We start from the raw sequence: 19,834 nt of genomic DNA, 5'->3' as shown, positions 1-19,834 counted from the left end.
TTAAACCTTTGACTGGATAGCAGTTGGCAATGGTTCATTTTTATTCACCACTGTCCATAACTGCATTGAATAATTATAATTTGTCCTACCATCTGAGACTCTTTCTGACATTTGGCTGCCTCTGCCCTGCTGCTCATTTATGCTTAAGTTTGTACCTGCTCATTAACAGATTTGTCCTAAAAATAACTTTGAAAGTCTCAGATCCTGAGCTGTTAGCAGTTAGCCTACATAACTAAGGTTATAAAATCAGCATCTGGCTAGAACTCAAAAAGCTGACTCTGTTCTCACTTGCTAAGATAAAGAAAGGTATGTGCTTCTAATTAGCTATAAAAACTCTAAAATACTGTATGCTATCATGAAGGTTGTTTCACATTGTGCTGCAGTGTTTGTTACTTCATTTCAGGCTTAGAATTAAATTATGGCATCTCTCTACTATGTGTGATGAAAGCTGTTTTCTCTTGTCTTTTTCACAAAACCTTAAGCCAGAATGCTTAGCAGGAGTACCCTGTTTGGTGGTTAAACATTTCCATACAGTTTTGCAGTTTTTAGAAATAAATGTATTAAGCTACTTTAAATTGATCTCATTCTGGATATTTAAGAATCACTGCATTTTAGAGTGCCAGACTTATTTGGTAACATTTGCATTTTATCTTTGAGTTAAATATTCCCAGGTTTGACTAAATTAATTCCTCACTTTCATAACAAAAGACATTCTGGGAATAATTCCATGTATGTAAAGATTCTAAGAAAGATTTCTTGTTTCCAGGATTCCCCGTAAGAACATATGGGTAATTTCTCTTGTGGGAAAGTAAGATAATAAATAGAATATAAGTACAAAATAATTATTTTATATTTTGATGCAAATTACTTAGATATTTAATGCAGTTAATAAAGTGAAAATAGACTGTTTAGTAAAATCAAACCTGTGGTGTGTGGGGAGGCAGAAATTTGAAGAATTTGAAGTTTGAGAGTTTAAAATTCAATTAAATTGGTGTAATATTTGAGTTAAGTCTTTATCTATTGATTTTGCACTTAAAGTTTGCCTTGTATAGTTGTTTGCTTTAAAAACATGATTCTATTCTAATCTACTTGAAAGCAGGCATCTTAAAGTGCTTCTTTTTCTATATCTAGCATAAAACCTAGCATACATAATGAATTAGATAAAAGTACTTACTAATGGAGGGCACCTTGGTGGTGCAGTCATTTGAACTTCCCACTCTTGGTTTTGGTTCAGGTCATGATTTTAGGGTCCTGAGATTGAGCCATTTTGGGCTCCATGCTCAGCATGGAGTCTGCTTGAGACTCTCTCTCTACCCCTTATCTCCCCTGACCCTGGCTCTTTCTCTTTCTCTCTCTAAAAAGCAAATAAATCTGAGGTGCCTAGGTGGCTCAGTCATTAAGCCTCTGCCTTCAGTTCAGGTCATGATCCCAGGGTCCTGGGATCCAGCTCAGCATCAGTCTCCCAGCTCAGCAGAAGGCCTGCTTCTCCCTCTCCCACTCTTCCTGCTTGTGCTCTCCCTCTCTTGCTGTCCTCCCTCTGTCAAATAAATGAATAAAATCTTTTGAAAAAATGCTAAAAAAGTACTTACTAATGGTCTTGGAGTATAACAATTCTTAATAAAATATCTTAAAAATTTACAAAACTCTTAGCATTTTATCTTCTCTGTCTTTCTAGAAATTGTTTACCTGGAAAAAAAAAAACCATAGATACAGAATGTGTTTCCTGAGTCTCAGTTACCTCATGTTAAATCAGATCTCAAGCAGAGTATATAACTTTTTATTATTTATGTGTTATTGTTATTAAAATAAATAAAATAAAATAAAATCTTACAGAAAAAGATACAGAAGAAAGTGAAATGTTAGATTTAATAAATACCCTGTCTCACTCTAATGACTAGTAGTAATGACCATTGATAACATTTTGTGTCTTTTCAGAAGTTTCCATATGTAAAATGCATATATGTTTGTAATTATTGTACAGCTATAACATAAAAATCTATACATCTGTAGTATTTTTAAGGTGTAATATATTCCAAAGGGTTGTATATCTCCCTTAAAAATAGTTTTTATTTGAAATTGTCTCTTGTCTTTTTATTTGAAATTTTGTTTCCATAACTGGGAGATCTGTCTGTGTCAATATGTATAAATATAATTCTGACTAGAATTCTTTTGTATGAATAATAACAATTTAACAGACCTAGTCCCTATAGGTGAATATTTATGTTGATTCCAACTTTGGCTATTATATACAGTGGTTCAGCATATATCCCTCTAATGTCAATCTTTTGAATTAGCCATAAGACTATAAATCTATGATAAAGTCATAGAAACAGAATTTGTGTATAGAAGAATGGGTGAAATTAATATTTTGTTAAGTTATTTTCTTGCTTTCCCCTGCAAAGTTTAGCAATTTCTTTGTTTTTATTTATAAATTAGTTTTTGAATCAGTTTAGGCAATTTATATTTTCTTAAAAAAACTGTTTATCCACATTTTTCATTTTAGCTAATTATTTTTTAAATATTGTTTTTATTTTGCAATATACACATTTTTCCATTTTTATTTTTAAGCTCTTTCTTCCTTTCTTTCTTTGCATTCTCTCATGTTTAACTTAAGTGATAGATTGTTTTTCAAAATCTTTCCCTTTTTGTTTTCTAATTTATTATTTTTTCATTTTCTTATTTTTTTTAAAGATTTTATTTATTTATTTGACAGACAGAGATCATAAGTAGGCAGAGAAGCAGGCAGAGAGAGAGGAGGAAGCAGGCTCCCTGCTGAGCAGAGAGCCCGATGCGGGGCTCGATTCCAGGACCCTGGGATCATGACCTGAGCTGAAGCTAGAGGCTTTAACTCACTGAGCCACCCTGGTGCCCCATTTTCTTATTTTTAATGTCCAATTTTAAAAACTAAGTTCTTTCTATTTTCCTCACATTAATTTTTTCCCAGCTTCTTTGGTTGAATGCTTAATTAATCTCTTAAGGGTATGCGTTTGTTCTGAAGTGAATCTGATTTACCTTTCCCATTTTTAATTTTTTAGCATCCTACAATGAAAGATGGTAAAATCAGTTTGTATTTCTTTATTTTCTTTTAATTCACCTCCTGACCCTCTCTCCTACATTTCATTTTCCAATTTTACTGTACTCTTAATTCTCTACCACTAGGATTTATATCATAAGTGTTCTCTAAATAGCTATAATTCCTTGATATAACTTATTAACATATATGTATTTTTGTTTTTAGTTACATTTGACCTTCATTCCCAGTTCATTCAGCACGGCTTCATCATTACTTTCCTTATTAAACTGATTTCATTATTTAGTTTTCCTAAGAAGGGGTTCTAAGGGACATTGTTATTTTTGCTTGCCCACTATACCTTAGTTTTTTATTTAGTAATGTTTCCTTCTTTAGGAAGTCAACCTGTTCTAAACTTATTTCTTATGGTTTAAGTGAGGCTGACTCTAACCTTCAACTCTAGATATAACTTAGTTATGACTAAATAAATTACCTTATTAATAACAATTGATTCAATAAAGTACACAAACCAAGATAGGATGAGATCAAATCCTTGAATAACTATTGAAATCAAGGTGAATAAGGAGCTATCTTTGCAGAGATTTTTAGTGATGTGTCTGTAGCCATCTTTGCCACCATGAAGATTTCCCCTAAGAATGAAGATCATACCGAGGAGCTCAAAGTTTGTATATGCAGAAAGCAATAATATCCTAATGTGATTATTTGAGCCTCTGGACTCGGTTCTGGTTTAGTCCACCTATACTCTCCAATGATATTAATGCAGGGCCAACTCTCACCAACTTTTCCTCACCAACTGTACTATATTTTATGCCTTGGACATTTATCACCAATCAGAACACAATTGATACCCTTTTCACTTTTATTGAGAATAAGAATTCTTTATGACTCATAGTGAACTCACTATTTTGCAGGTTGATACTGTTTTGTCTGTGGTAATTTAGGATTAGAATCTTTCATTATCACTGTCTTTTTGCCAGTTCCAAATCTGATTGCCTTCTTCCATCTCTTCTCCTGCTAATCCCCTACATCTAGTACTAATAGAGTGTCCTCACATTTCCTTATTCAGCCTACCTATCTTACTGCAATGTCATGTGATACAGGCTAACATGTGTCCCTGTAGTCCTCAGAATTTCCAGTTCCAGGCATAGGACCACTGGTTAGGACCTCTGAGACGCTACTGGAAGCTTTGTTTATCTTCTGTTCAGTTTAATCCAACATTCATTTATTTAACAGCTGTTTTTCATAGTTTAAGATTTGAGGGTTTCCTTTTTCTCTAGTTTTACAAAATATGAAATATCTTCCTCTTTTTATATGCTGGATTGGCTAGATTAAAGAGTAGGTAGACACTTTTTATTTTGATGAAGTCCCAATAGTTTATTTTGCTTTTGTTCCCCTTGCCTTAGGAGACATATTTATTAAGAATTTGCTATGGCTGATGTCAAAGAGATTACTACCTGAGTTCTCCTCTAGGATTTTAATGGTTTTCATGTCTCACATTTAGGTCTTTCATCCATTTTGAATTTATTTTTGTGTATGGTGTAAGAAAGTGGTCCAGTTTCATTCTTTCGTATGTTGCTATCCAGTTTTCCCAACACCATTTGTTGTACACAGCAAAGGAAACAATAACATCAAAAGGCAAGGTGTGGATTTGGCGAAAATATTTGTAAATGACAGGTCTGATTAAGGATTAGTATCCAAAATATAAACAAACTTATAAAACACAACACCCCAAAATGAATAATCCAATTTAAAAATGGGCAGAAGACATAAGTAGTATTTTTCCAAAGAAGATATCCAGATGACCCACAGGCACATGAAACAGTGTTCAACATCACTCATCACCAGGGAAATACAAATCAAAACTACAATGAGAGATCACCTCACACCTGTCAGAATGGCTAAAATCAACAACACAAGAAACAACAACAGATCTTGGCAAGGATGTGATGAAGGGGGAACCCTCCTGCACTGTGGTGGGAATGTAAAGTGGTGCAGCCACTCTGCAAAACAGTATGGAGGTTCCTCAAAAAGTTAAAAATAGAACTACTCTACAGTCCTGCACTTAAACTACTAAGTATTTGTCCAAATAATACAAAAATACTAATCCAAAGAGATAACATCCTCCCCCCAATGTTTATAGCACTATTATCCACAATAACCAAACTATGGAAACAGCCTAAATGTCCATTGACTGTTGATAGTTAAAGAAGATGTGGGGTGTGTGTGTGTGTGTGTGTGTGTGTGTGTGTGTGTGTGTAATATATATATAATGCAATATTACTCCACCATCAAAAGGAATAAAATCTTGCCATTTGAAGAGACATGAATGGAGCTAGAGAGTATTATACTAAGCAAAGTAAGTTAGTCAGAGAAAGGCAAATACTGTATAATATCAGTCATTTGTGGAATTTAAGAAACTAAACAAATGAGCAAACGGGAAATATATAGTGAGGCAAATCCAGAAAAGAGTGCTGATTTTTTTTGCACTTTCTTAATTTTGAATTTATGTGTGTTTATGTTACATTCCAGAAACAATTGTGATGAAATTGATTCTATAGTTAAAAAGGTATCCATCTGAAGGGACTTTTTTTTTTTTTTAAAGAAATGTATCCTCTCAGTTCTCTCGGAGAATAATTTTTTAAGCCATACAATATTGACAAAGACATAATTGATTGATATTGATTATAGCTATTAAATTCCTGAGTGGCTTTCTTACATTTCACACTTCATATCCAGGTAACTTTCTAAAGAACAGTTTTTCTCTTGTCACTCTCAGTTTAAAAACCTTCAAAGAATGTCATGCTGAAATGTTTGATTTCCTTAGTATTAGAACCCATGATTTTCCATCATCCTTAGCTTCATCTATTGCATATATCCTATATGACAATTAGAATCAATTATTTGATTGATTGATTATTTGATTTTATCTGAAAAGGGCCTCATATATTTGTTTTCTGCCTTTGCTCAAATGTTTTTTTTTTTTCCTTTCCAAACTCTTCTGTTCTCATGCTACCTGCTAAAATCTCATCCATTTGTAATGACCAGCTTAAATACTACCTTTTTGTGAAGATCTTGAAGATCTTCCTGATTATTCTCATTTAAAAGTTTAGTCTTATTTCAACTTAAATGCTTATTATTCATTGTAGAAAAAACTTAACGGAATTTTTTTTTTTTTTTTTTTTTTTGGTCATTTGTGTATTATATCTTGTTCTCAATTTTAAACTTCTTAGGGGCAGAAATATTGGTTGTATTTGTATGGTATTTAAAAAGCAGTCTACTGAATGATATAAGCTTTTTCATAGACATTATAGCATGCTTATTTATTTTAAGTTTTTATTTATTTATTTGACACAGAGAGAGAGAATGCGCATAGTCCTTGGGAGAGGCAGGCAGAGGGAGAAGGAGAAGCCGGCTCCCAGCTGAGCAGTGAGCCTGATGCAGGACTTGATCCCAGGACCTTGGGATCATGACTTCAGCCAGGCACCCTGATGGCGTACTTACTTTAAAACAAAAGGATGATGCGTGTACATAATTAGGTGTGATGGATTGAAATTATTTCTTTCAAAGATAGATGGAGAAACCTCCCTGCAAAGCTATGTGGTGGTATTTATTAGGCTTAAGTATGGCATATTTTATTGAATTTCACATTTTACCTGAAGATCAATAATTTAGAGCATTATTTTATTTTAAAAATTAGTGTGTTGTGCTACATGTGCTAAATTTGGCATGAGATTTAAAGATAAAACATGAGAACTCAAAAACTATTTAAACTGCAATCATGTTTTGTGGAACGTATCTAAGTTTTTTAGGTAGCCTCATAATTTATTACCTTAGAAAGAAAACATTTGAAAATCACTGGAGGAAGTGGAAGTACCACAAGAGAGAGGAACATTTAAGAACCCAGGGAACCTAACACACAGTAAAAATTCAAAAAATACTTGGTAGGAGACACACTAGAGAAATTTTGCATTCACAGATTCCAGTGTAGTAATGCAGGAATACCAAACTAATAACAAATTATGTCTCAAAAAATTGTAAAGTTTTATAAAACTTGGTGGCTGTGAAACCGGACTAATATATTTCGGTAAGCAAAATGTTTACTTTTGACAAGTCCCAAATTATTCTAGGTTAATAGTAAAAATGTACTTGTATTTTAACCATGCTCCATTTTTTTTAAAAGATTTTATTTATTTATTTGAGAGAGAGACAGTGAGAGAGAACATGAGCGAGGAGAAGGTCAGAGGGAGAAGCAGACTCCCCATGGAGCTGGGAGCCCGATGTGGGACTCAATCCCGGGACTCCAGGATCATGACCTGAGCCGAAGGCAGTCATCCAACCAATTGAGCCACCCAGGCACCCCAAGAATCACCAGTTCTATACTGTACTCAATGCTCACCTAAATAAATGTTGTTACTATCTATCACCAAAGAACCTTCCTATAGTATTAATGACTATATTCCCTATGCTGTACTTTTAATCTTTGTGACTTTTTTATTGTATAACTGGAAGTTTGTACTTATTAATCCCCTTCATTTTATCTGTATTTTATCCTAGCAACCACCAGTTCAGTTTTTTCTCTGAATTTAATGGTCTGTTTTTTCTGTTTGTTTGTTCATGTTTTTTTTTTTTTTAAAGATTCCTTATATAAAGTGAAATCATATGGTATTTGCTTTTCTCTGTCTAATTTATTTTACTTACCATAATACCTTCTAGGTCCATCCAGAGTGTTGCAAATGACAGGGTCTCGTTATTTTTTATCAATGAATAATATTTTATTTTACCACATCTTCTTTATTCATTGACGGACACTTGGGCTGCTTCCATATCTTAGTTCTTGTAAATAATGCTGCAATAAATATAGGGATGCATACATCTTTTCAAAATTATTGTTTTTGTTTTCTTTATGTAAATACCCAGGAGTGGAATTACTGGATCATATGATACTTCTATTTGTAATTTTTGAGGAACTGCCACTTTTTTCCACAGTGACTACACCAATTAACATTCCCACCATCCATGCAGGATGGTTCAACACATGTTCTTCTTGTTGGTTCGATGGTATTTGAAGTATTTTTATATTTATAAATATGTAATAATTTCTATATATTTCATATCTCATATTTTTATTTAGACATTATCCATTTGAAAACACTCAGGAAACACTGCATACTGGCATAGCCAAACTTGTCTCTTCATACTGTATCCAAGCTCCGATTTGCATTTCCTCCCCTCAGCTTTTATAGTTACTTTATTTCCCATCTGACATGCCTTTTTCATCTTTTCTCATAGGCTTTACAAATCTTAAGATTTCTCCTGAAAGCCTTTGTTGACAGAAGAATCCCTGTCTTTGAATTCTGTGAATCTATTTTTTGGGAACCTGTTATTTATCAAATACTATACAAATGGCATTTGCTGTAGTTTCAACATATTGAGTCTCACTGTGCAATCCTTTGAGTACTTGGGGAATTAACTATAGTTCCTTATGTGGTATTTGTTTTACATATTTAATCTCTGTGAACTTATAGGGACAGATCATGTCTTAAACTAATATGAATATAATGATAATTCAAAAAATATTTATACATTTCAGTTTAAGAAATATTGATTGCTCATTTGGGGCAGGGTTTTCTGGGAGATTAATAAGACTGTTTCTTTGTCCCAGGATTTAAGGTCCCGAGAAATTTGGGGAAGAGATTAGGCAAATATTAAGGATAATTATAACAATTTTTCTTTAAGCAGTATAACAAAATATAGGTGAGGGTCCCAGGAGGCGGTTTCTCATTTTGTTTGGAGTATAATGAGGATATTTATAATAGGAAACTTCTAGGACTGCAAAAGTTTTTAAGCTGTAAAGATACGGTTAAGTAATCTAAGTTCAAGAAACAGTGATAAGGATGAATCTAGAGTGTATAATGCTAAGCAAAATAAGTTAGAGAAGGACAAATACCATATGGTTTCACTCATATGTGTAATTTAAGAAACAAATGAGCAAAGGTTAAAAAGATAAAAAGACAGAGGCAAACCTAGAGGCCTACTCTCAACTATAGAGAACAAACTGATGGTTTAAGAGGACATGTGGGTGGAGTCGGATTAAATAGGTCCTGGGTGTAAAAGAGGGCACTTGGGATAAGCACAGGGTGTTATATGCAAGTATTGAATCACTATATTATACACCTGAAATTAATATGACACTGTATGTTAACTAACTAGAATTTCAGTAAAGACATGCAAAAAAAAAAAAAAAAAAAGGAACAGCATAGATAGTCATATACAAGAAAGTATAGACCATGTTTGCAGAACAAATAGCAAGTGGGAAAAACATACATAAGATCCCCAGGAGATCTCTATAAATAATACGAGTCAGCTAAAAATTTAAGTGAAAATTAAGTAGATTCTGAATATTGGTGATACTTAATGTTACATTATTGAGGCATTTGCTTGAATTTTGTAGACAAGGGTCAACATGAAGATTTTAAACAAGGGAGTAATGCCATTTGAGGAGTGATTTAAATAGATTAATTTAGCAACATTGGGCAAAATAGATTGAATGAGTTTTTAAATAAATTGAGTTCTCTAGAAAGTAGACCCTTGTAGATAATGGGTAATGAAGGCCTTAAATGCATGCTGACTGTTGCAAAAGAGAGATTAGTGTCTGAAGATATTTCAGTTATTGAATGAATACAACATGGCAGCTGATAAGAGGGTGCTACAGAGGGAGAAATCAAAGTCTTCAAAGAACTTGTTTAATGGAAGATCTTGGGTCTTACTAAGTCGAGAGAAAAGTCAGGGAAATGGTCAGGTAACATGGGTTGATGAGAATACCTAGAACATTTTCAGGACATGTGAATCACCTGGGATACTTTAAAAAATACTGATGACTAAATTGCACCCTTGGAAACTCTGAGCTAGTGAGTCCATTGTGTTGGGTACAGGAAGCTTAAAAGCTCCCTAAGACAATTCTCATATTAAGGGAAGTTCTCATCTAGATTCTGACTGCTTAATGCAGTCCACAAACCAGCAATATTCACATTATCTGGAAACATGATGGAAATTTACATTTTTAGACCCCCACCACAGAATACCTTAAATCAAATCTGCAATTTGAATACTTGCTTAGGTGATTTGTATGCATATTACATTTTTAGTAGTGCTTATCTATACACGCTAGAGTCATCTGAGGTGCTTTAAATACCAACCACATCTTGATCCCACCCTCAGAAATTCTGATTTAATTAGTATGGGGGGTGGCTAGGGTAGGTGTAGGTATTGTTTTAAAAGTTCCCCGGAAGATACAGACACGAGTTAGAGATGAGAGCTACAGGTATAGTGTTGTTACCTATACATCCAAGAGTCAGAATCCCAGGGGAGTTCCCCCCCACCACCCTTGATTGCTGGTAACAGCATTAAAATGTAACTAGAAGGAGAATGAGAAATGTTTTTGTTTTCTAAATGTATTGCAAGATAGAAGGTTGGTTAATGAGAATCTACAGAAATATTTTACGTGACTTGAATTTTAGGTTTATTTGGAGCAATTTGGAACAAGATTGAAGAATAAAACAGTGCAAAAAGGTCTCCCAGAAAGCACTTTAAATATCCATATCATCAGTGTACAATAATCTATTTGGAGTTAAGGTAAACTTTTTAGGCATCTCTGATTTTTCCTTCTGAACCGATGTGGATAGCTACCCCATTTTGAGGGACTTTATAATGACAGCCAATGTGAATTGTTGCCACACTCAATTTGCAAGGGCAGAGTTTCAAGCTAGAATAATTGCCTATTCCACTCCAGAGATGGAATGCTGACTGCTTCATTACCAGCTGGATGAACCAGGGCATGAGCAATTTCAGACAATGTGAACCATGCTCCTTTACACTACCCATGGGTGCTAGTTCCCAAATCTACTTACTCACTCTCCCCAAGTGACAACAGATATGTTTTGCTTGCTGAAAGATGCCCTGGATAGGACTAAAAGAGTTGAGCAAATGCACCTGTGCCATGCTCTCTACACAGTGAATCAATAACTATGTTGGAATATTACATAAGACATTGTGGAATCAGTGATTTGGTTTCTGCCATTATTAATTTTTTTCCATCTAACTTTATTCCACTTCCAAGACAAAGGGAAGGACTGTTAGAGGGTCTATTAATAATAATAATAATATTGACATATGCCAAGCCAATAAATATTAATTAGGAAGGTTTAACTCAGAATTTTATCTGTTTCAAGAAGTTTTATGGAAAAGCCCATGAACCTTGGGAAATAATGTTTTTAAAAAACATTTACGCTTAGAACTTTGCATAGTTGATAAAAACTCTTATGAGAACCATTTTAAGGCATAACATTTTTTTTTCTCAATTTAAGTTACTTATAATATGCTAAAGGTACAACTTAAATAACAAATTAGTTCATTTAAAATTGGTATTCGTTTCATTCTGAGTTAGAGGAAACATTACCATTGCTTGCGACAAGAGTGAATTTCAGATTTGTATTAGTGAATTATAAACTATAGTTTTAAACCATATCTAAGCACATGGAACATTAGAAGTAGTTTCTGGTACAATGGAAACCATGATGGAAATATTGGTAAGAATGGATTCAAGTAACTAAACATAATTTATTTATTCTTTTATTAATTGTGAATTACTCTATATTTACATCTCTTTCTATGTATAGTTGCAAAATATACATGCATAAAAATGATGAGAGTAAAGTATAAATTATTTTCTAAAGAATTATGTACACCACACCAAGTTTAGAAATTCAACATTTTTAGTTACTCCAGAGTCTCCTGTGTGTCTTCCTCATCACCCTTATTCTGTTCAGACATAAAGAGTTTCTTGAATTTTGTAATGTTTTTAATAGGTAATATTGAGTTATAATGCACATAACATGCAGTTCACCCTCTTAAGGTGAACAATTCAGTGGTTTTTAGTACATTCACAGATATGTTTAAATATAGGCACAATCAAATGTAGAACATTTTTACCACTCCAGAAAGAAACTCTATTTGATAATAATCAGTTCACATTCTCCATCCCCCAAATCTGTCCCCAAATGATATTAATTTGCTTTTGCTTTCTTTACATTTTCTTATTTTGGATACATCAGGTAAGTGGAATGACAGAGTGTGTGATCTTTTGCAATATTTTGAGTTAGCATAGCATTTTCATGTTTCATCTATGTTGAAAAATGTATCAGCACTTCATCTTTATGACTGAATAATACTCCATTGTATGAGTATACCACATTTTGCTTATCTGTTTGTCAGCTGATAGAACATGTAGGTTATTTCTACTTTTAGCTAATGTGAATAATGCTACTTTCAGCTAATGTGAGTAATATAACTATTCATGTACAAGTTTCTGTGCAGGTATTTTCATTTCATAGTGGAAGAAGACATAAAAATAGTAAGCATGGGGTCTCTGTATTAAGAATTGATTTTCCATAATTTCTGAATCCACTAATATCATATATGTGTATGATATGTGTGTATGTACAAATGTGTATGAATATGTATTTGTCATTTATTTTATATGACCTGTTGTATATATCACATATAAGATATTATATGTCAAATCATATGCATAGCATATCTTCTAGGAAATAAGCAGAGACATAAATCCTGCTTTTTATAAAATTAGAGAATTTTTGCATCTTGAAAATATCCACATTTTAAAATTCATATTACCCTAGTTTATTTTCCATCAGTGCTTAGAATCATCTTTATCCCAGAGGAAATCCTTTAACATGTTTATGAAAACTCTTCTAATAAGACTCAGGCAACATATCTTTTCATTAGGGAGCTAAATAATATCCATTCATATTATCTGTTAGCTGTTTAGGAAATATATATTGAGAATTAATGAATAGGTAATTCATCTATTTTTATTCTTTAAGTAAGTTGGTTTAAACATGAAGGCAGAAAGTTATCTATGTGAAGTATTACATAATTCAGAAACTTTTGACAAGTGAACTACAGTTTCAAAAGCCCCCCATATACAGCTAGACTTACCCATTTCTTATGGGAGGTACATACACATTTTTGCTTCCAGATTTAGCTATAAATATTTTTATTCTAAGAACATACTTGGGTATTTGAAGCTGACCCACTGGTGATTCTTTTTTTCTTTTTTGTAAACATGGCACCTCATCTTGGCGGAATTCCTCAGAGAAAAGTAATTATGAAATTGGGTAAAAAAAAAAAAGCAAGATGAAACTAACAAAATAAGATCAAGACTAAAGTACTGTTTTAACTCTCAGAATAACCGTTGTGTGCATTGTGTAAAAAAGAGGATTTAATTAAAGTAATATCAGGAATAAGTTATACCTAAATGATATCTTAATGGAGAATGTTAGAATTATTTTAAATTTGGCTATATATGTATTTTTCTTTGTGATTTTGTAGAATCACTTATTAAATCAAGTAAATAATTTATTGTCTTACTATAATATAATCACTTGGAATCTACATTGACAGTAAATAGTTTTCATTGCCTACTCGATAGGAATGGTGTAATATTACCAAAAGAGAATGGTTGTCAAATAAAAAGTTTGGTAACTTTTATGTAATAGGAATATGCTGTAAATTTGGGGGTTATTACCTCCTATAATATTTTATACCTTACATATTATTAGTTTCTCTCTCTTTTCTTTTCCTTCCTTCCTTCCTTCCTTCCTTCCTTCCTTCCTTCCTTCCTTCCTTCCTTCCTTCTTTTCTTCCTCACCACCTCCCTACCCCTCTTCCTTCTCTTCTTCTACCTCCTCCTTTTCCCCCTCTTTCTCCTCCTTTTTCTTCTTTTTTTCTTGTAAAACAGTTAAATTGTCATTGAAATTACCAGTTTATTCTTTGGGCATTGTATCTGATAAACAAATTAGACTTTTGTCTTTTTTTTAAATTGCATAGCAGTAAAATAATATAATTTCTCACTAGAGCCATAGGTAAGGTAGTAGTCAACAAAGACATAAATTAAAGTTTGCCCTTTTTTGTGGCTTGTTAGTGTTTAGAGTTTATTAATTTAAGGTTCCAAATTAAAGTTATTGATTTTATGGGGATTTAGAAATAAGCAGAGATAAAACTTTCATGAAATGCATGTACATACAAGTTGATGTATATAATCTTTTAAAGTTCACTGTAAGTGAATCAGTGAGAGTCATTTTAGGTTAGTGTCAATCAGTTCCTGCCACATTCTGTCAAGGTTGCTTGAATCATGATAAATAAAACTCATTCAATTAAATAAATTTTAGTTTTTACTTCTCTTTGTATAGCTCTCTTTGTATAAACTCTGACGTTTTCTTCTAAACATCTTATATACATATGGCATTTTATCTCTTAACTCAATTTAGTCTTAATTTTTAAAGTATGAGTTTTAGGAGGAATTATAAAGAGGAAGTAGGGGCGCCTGGGTGGCTCAATGGGTTAAGCCTCTGCCTTCTGCTCAGGTCATGATCTCAGGGCCCTGAGACTGAGCCCCGCATCGGGCTCTCTGCTCAGTGGAGAGCCTGCTTCCTCCTCCTCTCTCTCTCTCTCTGCCTGCCTCTCTGCCTATTTGTGATCTCTGTCAAATAAATAAATAAAATCTTAAAAAAAAAAAAGGAAGTAAAAGCTATAAGGTGCATACTATGTTCATTTATATTTTATGGTCCTACCTTTTCAAAGCTCTCTCACTTGTTCCTTAAGATAACTTTATTAGGTTTGTATTTTTATATCATTTCTTTAAAAAAAACAAGGTTCAGAAAGCTTTAGCAGTTTTCTGGAAATCATAGAGTATGAGTGAGTCAGAATTAAAGCTGAGATATGTTCAGTTGCAGAGACCTAACCTGTTCTTCTAAATCATTCCTACCAGAAATCATACTCTTCAAATTATCTAGAAATCAAGGATACCTGCATGTTTCAGAATAGGCTAGGTTATGCTCTGTTAATAGTAAGTATTCCAGTAATCTTACTAAGTTGACATACCAGCTTGTGATACTCCGGCATGAGTTGCCTTAAAATTTATTTCTTTGTATTTACAAAGAGATCCAGGCTATTAGATTCTTCCATAGTCACCAGAGAAGCAGGAAGAGATACTGTGCATAGATTCCTAGAATTTCAGCTAGGAAATAACATATGCATTTATTTTCATTTCCTTGGCCAAAGAAAGTCACATAATCGGGTATAATTTCATAGGGGGCAATGAAGTCCAATCCTATCCAGTTCCTAGAAAGGGGAAAATAAAAAACTATTTGATGTAAGCATCAGTGGCTACAAATGTTCATCTTCTAGTCAGCACATACTTAGCTGACCTTTCCGTAGGCAACATACACTCATCCTCATGAGGCAAGGCCAAAATATCCCATTAATTCACAGCTTTATCTCAAAATTCATTATGTTTACATGATATGCAGTAGCCTGAACATTAGGTCTGATGCAGAGCTTCATGATAAGGCTTGTAAACTCAAAACACAAGTTCTCTGCCTCTTACCTATCTAATAAATGGTGACACAACAGGCAAAACCATACTAAACAGTCTAGGTTTGAATGGAGAGGATGAGAAACAGCAATAACCAGTACTGTGATTTTGAAATTCTGCTTGGCAGAGATCATAATTCTATACTGAGGAAGGGGAAGGTCTCTTAGTGAGATGTGAATTTTGCTCTCCTCTAGGCGTCTCCACTCTGTTGGCTGTGGCCTCTGGGGGTTTTGGTTTTGTTTTTTTTTTTAAAGATTTTATTTATTTATTTGACAGAGAGAAATCACAAGTCGGCGGAGAGGCAGGTAGAGAGAGAGGAAGGGAAGCAGGCTCCCTGCTGAGCAGAGAGCCCGATGCGGGACTCGATCCCAGGACCCTGAGATCATGACCCGAGCCGAAGGCAGCGGCTTAACCCACTGAGCCACCCAGGCGCCCTAGGGGTTTTGGTTTTGTTTTTATTTTTCTCTTCATTCTCTTTCTGGGCCACATCTGAAGTGGGCATTAGAAAATAAACCTTCCTTGGGGGCTGGGCTGAGCAGTTTCCTCAGTGTGATTCCTGCCTCTCCAGCTTGGGACTTAAGGATCATTTTTTTTTAAATATTTTGTTTATTTATTTGACAGAGATCACAAGCAGGCACAGAGGCAGGCAGAGAGAGAGAGAGGAGGAAGCAGGCTCCCTGCCAAGCAGAGAGTCCGACGCGGGACTCGATCCCAGGACCCTGAGATCATGACCTGAGACAAAGGCAGAGGCTTAACCCACTGAGCCACCCAGGCACGCCTTAAGGATCATTTTGATGTGCAAAGAATCACAGACTTTTTGAATCTAAGCTCATTCTCTAGGAATAGAACTCTCTTAAAATTCGGTATACTTACTATCCATTTAATTCCAGTCCGTTTTTTTTTTTTTTTTTTTTTAATTGGTCACAATGTTCTAAGGGTATTTCGGAGTTGACATGATATAGTTGAGCTCTATCTTGTCTACACTTTTCAGCAAATCTATTTTTCCTATTATAATTTTAATTTCACCAGTAAAAAGTCAAAGTAAAAAAAAAAAAAAAAGGCTACATCTGAGAAAACTTTTTTACCCTGCTTGCTTCCACATCAGTTAGGAAGAAGGTCCTGTTTGACATCTAAGCATCACAACTATGATGTCTCCTTTTCAAGATACCCACCCTTACTGCCCTAGATCAGAACCTCACCATTCATTAAAGTTTTCTGACTAATAATTCTGTTTCCAATGTGGCCACCTCACCATTTTTCACCACTCTAATGCTAAAATAATTGGTAATGAGAGTTCTTAGATTTGTCTAACTTTTTTTCTTTCTTGTCTCTGTGTTTCGTTTTTGTCACTTAGTTGCTGTTACCTTGGGTTAATACTTGTCTTCTTGGAAAGTCTTTAGCCTATTTTCCCTGATCTGTGTTGTCAATTGAAATGATTTACTTGGTAGAACAATCTTAATTTATTTGGTAGAACAATCTTACTAAATGGCATATTTATTATCTACATTTCTTTGGGTCAGGAATTTGGTTTATCAGAGTCCTTTGTGTCAGGGTCTTTAATAAAGGCTACACTCAACTTGTCATCTGGCGCTGAGGTCTCACCTGACTCCTAGAGGGTTGGAATGATCAACGTCTGTGCTCCTTTACATGTTGAAAGGATTTGGTTTTTCAAGAACTGTTAGAATGAGGGCCCCATTTCCTTATTGACTCTTGGCTGGAGGAGGCTGCCCTCAGTCTTTGCCTTATGCACATATCAGACATGACATTTTGTTCCTCTAAAACCTGCAAGAAACAGAATCTGCAGGCAAGGTGGTAAGTTGCAATCTTATGTAACATAATCTTACAAGTAACACGCATCACCTTTGCCATTGTTTAGATGCCAATAACAGGCCTATCCAAACTCAAGGGAAGGGATTTATACACAGTGGGAATACCAAGAGGAAGAAATTAATTTGCATTGATCTTATAACCTGCCTCACACAGATGTGATAGATAACTGTAGATTTGATTTAATCTTTGTGAAAGCCTGAGGTATAATTTTTACTTTGTCTTTTGTCTCTTTTAAGACTTCTCAGTTTAATCTTATACTAGTTAGGATTAAAAAATAAATTACCTTTTTCAAAACTGTAAGTTTCTGTTTTCAGAACTTGATATTATCTTTCACTACTACTTGCACACTGGCTAGTTATTTTTTGTGACCAGTAGTACTTTGTGTAATATCTTGCCAGTTCAGCCAGCTACAGTCAAAACACACTAACAATCTGTTCTCCATTTCGTTCCCTAAGGCTGCTGTTCCGTAGAAGTTCACAGCCAAGAGAGAGTAGGGAGAACAGCATCAGCCCTCTTTGCTTCTGATTCCAAATGTTTCTATCTCCTCTACTAGTCCCACCCTCAGTAATACAGTGGTTCAGGATATTTCTCCTGTACTCTGTACAGTGAGAATTAAGTGTCACTTAATTCCAGACTCGCCAAACTCTCTGGAGAATTCCATCTCCACCCTTGTCTTTTGAAGCCAACTCTGAAAGTAAAAGTAGTAGAGGAACCATCTCTAAGCCCCACATAAGGACTACACTTCTCTCTGATTCCACTTTATCATTCAGAGGCAAGAAAGCCTGCCCTCTGTAACTGGCTATTATATATATTTGTTATTCTTCTACAATATTTAGATGAAAAATTTGCTTCTAGAGAGTAACATGTGATGACTAAGAACCCTACCATTCTTATTTTCAGTAAGTTATTATTTATTATTTATATCTTGAGAAAAATGATGTGTATATGTATATAGGAATGCAAAAATGTATGTATTGGAGATATGCTTTGGCATGAAATTACAGAATAGCTCCAAAAGAGAAGAATTGGTGTCCTCTATTTCTGAGGTGTATAGTCTCTGAATCAGAGAACAGGTGAGGATTAAAGCATGTCTTCCATTATTTTTTACTAGATAGGGTTAGTTCTGTGAATTGCATGTGTCATGGACTTGTGGACCTTAAGTCTGAGTAGCTTTTTTTTTAATGATTTATTTGTTTATTTGAGAGGGGAAGGGTTGGAGGGGCAGAGGTATAGGGAGAGAAAGTCTTAAGCAGGCTCCACATTCAGCATGGAACCTGACATGGGGCCTGATCTCCGGACCTTGAGATCATAACTTGAGCTGAAGCCAAGAGTTGGACTCTTAACTGACTACGCCATTCAGGCACCCAGGTCTGAGTAGCTTTTTAAAAATTAATTCATTTATTTGTAGTTGAAGAATAGTTGACATACAATATTATATTGGTTTCAGGTTTATAACAGTGATTTGACAGTTATATACTTTATGAAATGCTCATGATGATAAGTATAGTTACCATCTGTCCCCATACAAAATTATTGCAGTATTATTGACTGTATTCTTTATGCTGTACTTTACATCCCAGTAACTTATATATTTTATAACTGGCTGTTTGTATTTTTTAGTTTTTGCTCCCCTGCATGGCAGTGACCAGTTCTATTTATGTTTCACAACAGTTTCTGTTCTGTTTTGTTTTGTTTTTTAGATTCCAAATAAGTGAATAAGTGAAATTATATAGTATTCGTCTTTCTCTATATGACTTTTTCAGTTCTCATAATACCCTCTAGGACCATCTATGTTATTGCAAATGGTACGACACCATTCTTTTTCATGACTGAGTATTATTCCATTGTATATGTATACCAAATCTTCTTTATTCATTCATCTTAATGGGCATTTAGATTGGTTTTTATCTTGATCCATGTAAATAATGCATATAAAGTTGGGCATTTATCTTTTTAAATTATTTTTTTTTTCATTTCATTTGGTAAATACCCAGAAGTGGTTACTGGGTTATACGTTGTTTCTATTTTTAATCTTTTGAGGAATCTCCATACTGGTTTCCATAGTAGCTTGTTTTTTCTTCAGTCAGACTTTCTGAATCAAATATTTTTTCAGTTCCTCTAAGTTTTGGCTTATTTGTCAGTATTAAATTTCATGTTACAGATGTTTTTTAATCCCTTATTTATGTCTTGGTTATTTTGTGAGAAAGTGGAAGAAGCTAATTGTCATAAGTTCCTGGCTTGAAGGCCATTAAACATGCTTTCAGATTTTTAATCATCGTATGATTATATTTAATAATATGCTATATTTTACTACTTTTAATTCTATAATATTAATAAAATTGTATGTTAATAACCTGGAGAAGCGCCACCCTAGAAAGAAGTGAAGATTCAAAAAAGTTACATGATACTGTCAATTATAGTGTGAATTAGGAAACCAGAAAGGACACTGTGGTCAATACTTAAGTAATGTCAATTCAATTCAAATGTGAATATAATATATAGTATTAATTGGATTTATGTGT

General features: G+C 34.0%; 1 protein-coding gene across 1 annotated transcript in view; it reads left to right on the top strand.

Moving 5' to 3' along the window:
• The window catches only part of LOC309861173 (uncharacterized protein), a 734,084-nt gene extending 726,831 nt beyond the window's left edge, over positions 1–7,253 (top strand). Inside the window, exon 7 of the mRNA XM_082723834.1 lies at positions 7,212–7,253. Coding sequence (XP_082579960.1) covers positions 7,212–7,244 — 33 coding nt within the window. The 3' untranslated portion in view covers positions 7,245–7,253. The remainder of the gene's footprint in view (positions 1–7,211) is intronic.
• The last annotated feature ends 12,581 nt before the right edge of the window (positions 7,254–19,834 follow it).

This window comes from Mustela nivalis (assembly GCF_964662115.1).
Source record: "Mustela nivalis genome assembly, chromosome: 3".
Lineage (NCBI taxonomy): Eukaryota > Metazoa > Chordata > Mammalia > Carnivora > Mustelidae > Mustela > Mustela nivalis.
This window is presented reverse-complemented; position numbering and strand designations above follow the sequence as displayed.